Source organism: Podarcis raffonei, chromosome 1 (assembly GCF_027172205.1).
Source record: "Podarcis raffonei isolate rPodRaf1 chromosome 1, rPodRaf1.pri, whole genome shotgun sequence".
NCBI lineage: Eukaryota > Metazoa > Chordata > Lepidosauria > Squamata > Lacertidae > Podarcis > Podarcis raffonei.
In genome coordinates this window covers 33,244,135-33,253,538 of record NC_070602.1, presented here as the reverse complement: position 1 = coordinate 33,253,538, position 9,404 = coordinate 33,244,135, and the positions used below count along the sequence as shown (strand labels likewise).

General features: G+C 49.9%; 2 protein-coding genes across 2 annotated transcripts; both read right to left on the bottom strand.

Annotated features, from left to right (window-relative positions):
• Positions 1-661: 661 nt before the first annotated feature.
• Positions 662-8,934, bottom strand: LOC128409588 (syncytin-2-like). The gene is made up of 2 exons (XM_053380171.1): positions 8,484-8,934; positions 662-3,009 (listed from the first exon to the last, which is right to left on the bottom strand). The coding sequence occupies exon 2, from the start codon at positions 2,291-2,293 to the stop codon at positions 782-784; it is 1,512 nt and encodes a 503-aa protein (XP_053236146.1). The 5' UTR covers positions 2,294-3,009; positions 8,484-8,934; the 3' UTR covers positions 662-781.
• LOC128402406 (uncharacterized) lies at positions 2,321-8,159 on the bottom strand. The gene is given in 3 exon segments (XM_053366484.1): positions 2,321-2,331; positions 2,641-2,666; positions 3,016-8,159. Coding segments are annotated over 3 exon segments (4,389 nt in total). The 5' UTR covers positions 7,368-8,159.
• Positions 8,935-9,404: the final 470 nt, after the last annotated feature.

Here is a 9,404-nt window from a genome sequence, read left to right as displayed (position 1 = left end):
CCATGAGTTGATCACAGACCCCAGAATTCATAATCAAAGCTTTGCTCAAAGTCCTTCTTTAAGGCTCAAATTGTGACATCACTGCTGCTAAATCAGTGGCAGCCAAAGGGGCCAGGACCCATGAGAGCGACCAGGATTATTGTGATGTCAGAGCACCCAGTCACAGCAGGCACAGCTAGATTTTCCTCTGAAGATCACAGCAGGACTATTCAGGTATATCCTTTTTGGCTTTTGCTTTTAGATTCATAATGAAGCCTTATTTACCTAGGGATCCATCAGCCACGCCATCCCCGGACCTTGGAGGGAACAAAAGTACCAGGAAAGCAAAATCTTCTTTGGAGAAAAGCAGTTTATTATCTGTGCACAGAGACAACCAGCAGAATAAATTCTGAAAGACTGGCTGTAAATACATGGCATTTGGCAGGCATTCTTATACTGTAGGTACACATTTCTCCACCAATCACCAATTGCCAACCTATAGGTACACCTCCCTTCCACCAATCACCAATTGCCAACCTATAGGTACACCTCCCTTCCACCAATCACCAATTGCCAACCTATAGGTACACCTTCCTTCCACCAATCACCAATTGCCAACCTATAGGCACACCTTAGGAGGATAATCACGTTAAGCACGTTCCTTACCCATTTCCCCGTCTTTTGAGCCTACGTGGCTCCTCTTATTCTTTACTTGACCAGTGTCACAAGCCAAACCTGCTTAAGCAATCTTTATTGGAATCTAAAGCCAAAGCTTGCTCAGGCAATCTATATTGCTACAGAGCTAAACCGTCCCTTCCTTCATTCCCTCCTCTTCTTTTGGACAGCCTTCTGGCTCGTCCAAGGCAATAGGCTGGTATTCACGCATCAAAGCTATCACTCGGGGACCCATCATGCGCGACATTGTTTTGTGCACCATATTTTGCAAGCATTGCACCAAGCAGGGAATACAGAAGCAAAGAAGCAATAAAAATAAAATTGGTCCTAAGAGCATAAAAAACATTCCTCTGAGCCACCCATTTGGCAAAAGCTTATCTAGCCAAGACATATTCCATCCTTCCCACACTTGTACAGGGACGTGTGCCACCTTCTCAATACTTGCGGCTAGATTACGGATGGCTTCACCATGATCTGAAATATTGAAGCAGCATGCTCCACCAGTCAGGTTGAGGGCAGCACAAAATCCTCCTTGTTTGGCCAGAATAAAGTCCATTCCCAAACGCAGCTGGAGGACAGCAGTGCGGGTCTCATCCAGCTGGGTAGCAACAAGGCGAAGGGCGGTGGCCGTTGCATTGGCCACAATCTCTACTACTGCCTGGAGTCGGATTATGCGATTTAGATTGTACATGGGCTCTCTGGCACCTGCTACTAACTCACCAGGGTTCCAGGAGGCCGGATCATAGTGGGCAATTATTCGCTCAGGTGGCCATTCATCCTTTCCCCACGTCTGCTTGCTCCCTGAGGCTATATTCGTGATATCAACAGATCTGTGATTGCGATGGGGAAATAAGGTGGTAGGGAGCAGCCACATGGGGGGTAAAAGGAAGGCTGGATAACAATTGCCCCACCAACCGTTGGGGAGGTGGTGGAAAGCCTTTGTCCCACAAATCCAATATACAGGATCCTTGTTCTGGGTGGCCATATGGTCACCCATAGAACTAAAAGCTAAAAGATTTAAATTGGTGCAGGCTCCGCCACACTCAGTGGTATCAGTGGGGTTACACGTACACTTGCATGAGGAGCGCCCAGTAAAAGTTATATTGTGTCCAAGGGTGGCATTTTTGGTCTGGTTGACACAGAACCATCCGGGAATCCGATAAACACGGAGGGGATAGGGATGATTCCAGTATGGGCCCCACTGGAATTTACTTCCAGTATACTGGATTCGGGTCCGATTAAGAGGCAACGGAAGCAGGGGCATGCCCCCAGCCGCATCCAGAGGTCCCAAGGCACAAACAAGGCAACGGGTCCTATTCTCCTCCTTAGCTACCATTTCTGCCGTTTGCAGCCAGCGGTTGTAAGGGTTGTGGATGCCCCGCGTGACCATGATACGGGTAATGTTTACCTGGGAGATCCAGGACCCTACTTCCCCCTGGGCCAGAGCGCAGGCGGGTTCCCCAACTAGGAAGAGAAGGAGAACTGTCAGTGGGATGGAGGAGGGACGCTTCTTCCCGCAAATTCTATGGCGCTCGTGCCAGCAAAAAAAGAGACACATCCACGTGACAAGGGCAGTTGAGATAACTCCCACCCACCAACCCCAAGAATGCCAGGGCTCTCCCCACCACAGATCAGTCATGGTATGGGTCTGGAAAGGGGGTTGGGGTTATCCGGACGCTCAAGTTGGTTAGGGAAACAAGGTCGGGGATACCTCCAAGCGTCAAACCCTATGGTGTGGAGATAAAACTCCTCAATCCCCGGGGGATGATGGTACCCCTGATGGGTGGAGGATAACCTTGCCCCCCAAGGAGAGGGTACCCACGGTGGATGGGCCACTACACACCCACACGAATAGGTAGCCGCCTGTAAACTGCAAATGCTTGGTGTCAAAATCCCCACTGCTTCCTCCTCATACCATATAATGCATACTAAAGTTCGTTCAGGGTTCTGGACGTTATCAGGGGACAAAGGCTGCAAGGCTGGAACGTTGGAGGCGCTCCCGGTGGGCGCCCCTCCCATCCAATTCTTCAGCTGTGCGTAGAGATATCAGCTTCCGGTGTGATATCAGCAGAGCGGTCGTCTGCCAGGCGTCTGGCGATAGTCAGCCGGAGGGAGTTCTCTGGATCTGGTGTAACTGTCCAGTCTGAAATAGCTTTCTTCACTCGAGTATGGTGGACCCACGGGGTGATGCCAGCAACCTTCACAGCAGTAGGTGTAGAAAGTAGCACAGTGTATGGTCCCTTCCAGCAAGGCTGTAGGGGGGCTCGCTGCCAGTCTTTCACCCACACTTCATCACCTGGCTCGAACTGATGGAACGGTTCAGTTAACACACATGGGGTGCGAGCCTGGGTCCACCTGTTGAAACAGGAGAGAACTTGGGAGAGTGACTGTACATAGTTATTCAATTGCATATCTTGGCTAGCATATGGAGTTAACATTCTAACATAGGGGACTGGTCTCCCAAACAAAACCTCAAATGGTGACAAATGGGTCCGCTTTGACGGGAGGCTGCGGACCCTGAGCAATGCCAAGGGCAACATGGCCACCCAATTAGACCCGGTCTCCTGCGTCAGCTTGGACAGCTGATTCTTTAGAGTTCTGTTCATTCTCTCTACCTTTCCAGAACTCTGGGGTCTATAAGCAGTATGCAGCTTCCAGTTGATCTGGAGCGCCTTTACCAGTCCCTGTAGGACTGCGTGAACAAATGCTGGTCCATTATCAGATCCTATGGACCTTGGCAATCCATAGCGAGGGATGATTTCCCTAAGCAGGCACCTGGTTACTTCAAATGCCTTTTCAGTCTTTGTTGGCCATGCTTCGACCCATCCGGTGTAGGTGCACACTGCCACCAGCAGGTAGCGGTGTAGTCCACAACGGGGTAATTCAGTAAAGTCCACGACAAGATCTTCCATAGGTGCAGTTCCACTATGCTGACTCCCTGGGGGAGCCAGTGGTCCGGCTCTGGGATTATTCTTTTGGCATAGCAGGCATTTCCTGGAGATCTGGGCTGCCAGTTGGTAGAGGTGGGCTATATAGAAGCACTTCCCCAGCTGCTTGGTTGTAGCATCGGGTCCTATGTGGGTTGAACCATGATATCTCTGAATTATCTGCCGAGAAAGAGACTCTGGAATCCATATCCTGTCATCATGGGTAAGGTACCATCCTTCTTTGGACAATGTCAGTTCCTGGGCGTCTGCAGTGTCCTTTTCCTGCTTTGTGTAAGCTGGCTTGTCAGCGGTGCTTAAAATCTCTTCTGGGACCAGTGCTCCAATAACCGAGGCGGGGGCCAGTTCTTGGGCTGCTTCCTTGGCTACTCTGTCTGCCAATCGGTTTCCTCTGGCCACTTCCCCTGGTCCAGTCTTGTGGCCATAGCAATGGATAACTGCCACTGCCTCGGGCTCCCATACAGCATCCAGAAGGTTCAATAGAGCTTGTGGGTGGGCCACCTGGTTTCCTCTGGAGGTAAGCAAACCTCTTTCTTTCCATAAGGCTCCACGGGCATGTAAAGTCAGGAATGCATACTTAGAATCTGTATAAATGTTTATCTCCTGTCCCTTTGCCAGGTTCAGGGCTCTGGTAAGCGCAGTTAGCTCTGCCAGCTGGGCCGATGTTCCAGGCGGGAGTGATTTTGCTTCGATCACCTGGTCTTCCAGGGCTACCACTGCATAGCCTGCTTTCCGCTGTCCAGTCTCAACAAAGCTGCTTCCATCTACAAACCATGAAGGCCAGTGGGGGTTTGCCTCATCTTTTAGGTCAGGTCTGCTGGAATATACTTCATCCATCACTTCAATGCAATCGTGCGTCTGCTCCTCACCTTCTCCTACCGGTAACAGGGTAGCTGGGTTGAGGGCGGTAGTAACCTGGAACTTCAAACGCGGGTGCAACAACAGCATCTGGCACTTTCTCATCCTTGCTTGGGAGAGGAAATAGGTACCCTTCATGTCGAGCAGAGCTGGGACTGCATGCGGGGTCACACAAACAGTGTCTTGGCCAAAAGTAAATTTGTCTGCCTTATTCAGTAGGGTAGCTACTGCCACAACTGCTCTCATACATGGCGGTAAACCTTGTTCTGTAGGTGTCAGGCGCTCAGATAGGTATGCCACAGGCTGTTGCCAGCTTCCCAGTTTTTGGCATAGCACTCCCTTTGCTGTTCCCTGGTCTTCATCCACAAACAGGGAGAAAGGCTTTTCTGGATTTGGGATACCCAGCGCTGGTGCTTGTTGCAATGCCCTTTTCAAATCCTGGAAGGCCTGTTGCTGCTCTTCTCCCCACACAAAGGGGTCCTTTTCCGTCCCTCTGGTTGATTCGTGCAGAGGCTTGGCAATTGTGCTGTAGTCTGGTATCCATATTCTACAGAATCCTGCCGATCCCAGAAAGCCACGAAGTTCTCTGCGATTTTTTGGTTTTGGAATCTGGGTAATGGCTTGCTTCCTCTCTTCCCTTAGGGTCCGTTGCTGATAAGATATATCAAATCCAAGATATTTCACGGTAGGTTGGCATATTTGGGCTTTTTTCTTAGATACTCGGTATCCCGCTTCACCCAGATGGTTCAGCAAGTCCTTGGTGGCTTCCATACACGTGTCTTTGTCTGAACAAGCCAAAAGAAGATCATCCACGTACTGCAACAAGACTCTGCGTGGGCTGGTGGGGAAGCTAGACAAGTCCGATGCCAATGCTACCCCAAAAAGGGTTGGAGAATTCTTGAAGCCTTGTGGAAGCCTTGTCCACGTGTATTGCACCCTGGTGCCTGTTCCTGGATCTGTCCATTGAAATGCAAACAGGGGCTGACTTTCCTCTGCCAGGCGGCAGCAGAAAAATGCATCCTTCAAGTCCAATACTGTGAAACAACATGCAGTAGGAGGTATTAGACTCAGCAGCGTGTAAGGATTGGGCACATTGGGGTGGAGGGTTTCCACGGCCTGGTTGACCAATCGAAGGTCTTGGACTGGACGGTACGTGCCATCTTCCTTCTTCACCGGCAAGAGTGGGGTGTTCCACTGAGATTGACACTGTCTCAGGATGCCATGGCGAAGTAACCGTTCCAAATGTACCCATACTCCCTCCGCAGCTCTTCGGGGGATAGGATATTGGTTCACAGCCACAGGGTTGGCGAATGGCTTGGGCTTGACTATTATAGGTGGGATGTTCTTTGCCATTCCGGGCGGGTTGCTTTCTGCCCACACATCAGGGGTAACTTCTTGCAGGAGGTCCTCTGAAATAATCCCCTCCTCTTCTTTTACCATCATTAAGCGCCAATGTTCCCTTAAGGGTACCTCTAAGGAGAATTCCCCTGCTGGCCCTGTGGTCATTGTTACTTCTCCCGTTGGTTGGAAAGAAATCTGGGCTTGTAATTTTGATAGCAGGTCTCGGCCCAATAATGGGATGGGACACTCCGGTATATACAAAAACTTGTGTTGGACCACTTGACCGCCCAAGCTACAAGCAACAGATTGCAGGAATGGGGCTCTTTGTGATTTGCCTGTAGCTCCTATTATATTAATTGTTTGCTTGGTGGGCTTGGATACTGGTACTGGCAAAACAGAGTGGGCGGCTCCGGTGTCAACCATGAAGGGGATGGTTCGGCTCCCTGTTTGTATTTTGACCATGGGCTCACGGGAACCTAAATCAGCTGGGCCCGGTCTGTCCTAATATTCTTCTTCTTTCTCTCTCAGGCTCATTGCGCCGGGCTGTCTTTGGGTTGGGGGGTGCCAGGGGGGTCCCTGTCCTTGTCCTCTACCCCTGCCAACATTCGCCAATGTCCAGGGTCTCAGTTCCTGTCCAGATCCCACGGGGTTTGGCCCTGGGACTCGTTCTCCTCGTCCTCTTCCATCTAAGTGAGCCTGTGGGCATTCTCTTTTCCAGTGCCCTTCCTGCCAGCAGATGGCGCACTGGTTCCTCCCCAGACGGCCTTGTCCTCCTCCCTGGGTGCTTCCTCTTTTATGAGGGGTGGGTGTGGTAGCCTGTAATGCCATCAACTTTTTTGCTTGATATTTCTCTTTCTTCTTTTGTGCCTCTTCCTCCCTCTGATTATAAGTGGTTTGAGCCAATTCTAGCATCCACTCAAGGGTGTGGCCCATGAAAGCCTCGTGTTTCTGGATTTTTCGGCGGACATCGGGTGCTGCCTGAGCTACAAAGGCAGTTTTTATGATAGGGGCATTGACAGCCTCATCTGGGTCCACAGGGGTATACTGGCGGTAGGCTTCCTTCAGTCTTTCCAGATAGGCGCCTGGGGGCTCCTCACTCCCTTGCATTATCTCCCTGATCTTGGCAAAATTAGTAGGCTTCCTGGCTGCCCTTCTCATGCCATTTAAGACATTCTGGCGATAAGTGGTGAGGGCGTTTTGCCCCTCAGTGGTCTGATAATCCCAATTCGGTGTATTTTCAGGATATCCTGTTGCAACAGCTTGATCTCCTGCCCCCTGCGCTCTCATGTGTGCTCGGGCTTCAGCATGAATTCGCCTAGCCTCTTCTGTAGTTAGCAGGGCATCCATCAAATATTGCACATCATCAAAAGTCGGATTGTAGGTTTTGAAAATTCCCTCAAACAGCTTTATTATTTTTGCTGGGTTTTCCTCAAATGAAGGGTTTTGGTTCCTCCAATTACAAACATCTGCACTAGAGAAGGGGACATGTTGAACTGTATAAGTTCTATTGGGCACCACCCCGTTAGGTCCCGCAGGGGCCGGAGGGTCATACACTCTACGCAGAGGCATCACTCTGGCCGCGCCCTTTTTCTGTGCTTTATGTGCCCTATGGAGGGTCACTCTTTTCGCCGCCCTTCCCCACTCTCTCTGCCACTTCCTTTTATGTTGCCCTGTACATTCCGCTGCCTTTAACAAATAGTGGCTGACATCCACTTCTTTTGCATAAGGTTCCACATACTTCCTTAAACGTTCTGCCTGCTCCTCTGTCCATGTCTTGTTATTATTTGTCAGCTTGACTAATCTTTCTACAAACTCTTCATCCTCATCATCCTCTTCTCCTTCTGACTCATCAGTCTTGGGTTTGGGCTGGGGGCCAGCTCCTCCCAGTGCCTGGGGACCTGGGCCTGGTGGAATTGCCTGAGGGGCAGTTGGTGGAGCATAGGGTGGAGGTGGTTTAATAATTCCTCCCTCCTCATCTTCTGGGTCTGGTATCACTGGGGGCCTTTCTAACTTCCCTGCCGGTCGAACTGCACAAACTGTACTTTGTGGGGCGTCGCCTCGGCAGGCTTTCAACCACGGTGGGTTCTTTTCTACATTGGTTTTCCAAGTAGAAATATAAGGGATCTGGTCTGGGTGGACATTCAAGATATTTTGATATAGTGGGCTGATTAGTTGCAAATTAAGACTGCCCTCCGATGGCCAATTAGTTTGTTGGGGCCAATCAACTTCACACAATGTCCTCATCCTCTGTCTTCTCAATTTGATTCCCCAATCATCATGCTTTGTGGCTGCTTTCCAGTTGTTTAAAAAACATTCCAGAGGACTACATTGGCTTGCCCCAGACCCCATTTTTTTTTTTTTTTTTTCCAGATACTCTGCTCCTAACAGGTTGTAAATTCTTTCACACTCCACACACTACAGCCCTACAATCGCTCGGCCAAGGGGGACACTAAGCCCTGGCCCACACTTGACAATTCAGTCACTAGAGTATCTGACATGCAACATACAACATACAAAACACACCAATATAATTTCAACATGTAACACACTAAATACACCAAAATAATTTCCCCCTGTTTCCCTTTTTACCAAACCTTACTGGCGGCACTCTACTGCACAACCAGTTGAGGCTGATCAGGCCTCGCCCTTTTCCCTTGGGCCCACGCCCTTTTCCCTTGGGCTTACCGTTTTCCGCTGCGGACCTGTCCCCTCGGCGCCGTCCTCTTTGTTTTTCTCCCTCAACAAGATGTCTCCACTACAGGACAGTGTGGCCGGCTTCCCCCACGAAACAGGCGGGGTGCGCGCTGAAGCCTGCAAACGCTGCTGAGCTGTTCACCTTGGTTGAGCCTGGCCCTCCGGTCCGTATTTGGGGAGGGGGCTTATCCCGGACGAGCCCCCAAAGAAATGAAGCCTTATTTACCTAGGGATCCATCAGCCACGCCATCCCCGGACCTTGGAGGGAACAAAAGTACCAGGAAAGCAAAATCTTCTTTGGAGAAAAGCAGTTTATTATCTGTGCACAGAGACAACCAGCAGAATAAATTCTGAAAGACTGGCTGTAAATACATGGCATTTGGCAGGCATTCTTATACTGTAGGTACACATTTCTCCACCAATCACCAATTGCCAACCTATAGGTACACCTCCCTTCCACCAATCACCAATTGCCAACCTATAGGTACACCTCCCTTCCACCAATCACCAATTGCCAACCTATAGGTACACCTTCCTTCCACCAATCACCAATTGCCAACCTATAGGCACACCTTAGGAGGATAATCACGTTAAGCACGTTCCTTACCCATTTCCCCGTCTTTTGAGCCTACGTGGCTCCTCTTATTCTTTACTTGACCAGTGTCACAAGCCAAACCTGCTTAAGCAATCTTTATTGGAATCTAAAGCCAAAGCTTGCTCAGGCAATCTATATTGCTACAGAGCTAAACCGTCCCTTCCTTCAATAAAGCAATTATAAGACCAGAAGTTGTAATTTCATTACTTGCACCCCATCATAAACGGCTATTTGCTGCTATGATGCAGTTAGCATTTGGCTGCTAGAAAACATATCTGGTTTTAATTTCAGTCTTTTACGCAGCCAAATAGTGCACC

Excerpts from the sequence above, each read along its gene's own strand:
- LOC128409588 (XM_053380171.1), bottom strand. The coding sequence starts at position 2,293 with ATGACTGATCTGTGGTGGGGAGAGCCCTGGCATTCTTGGGGTTGGTGG.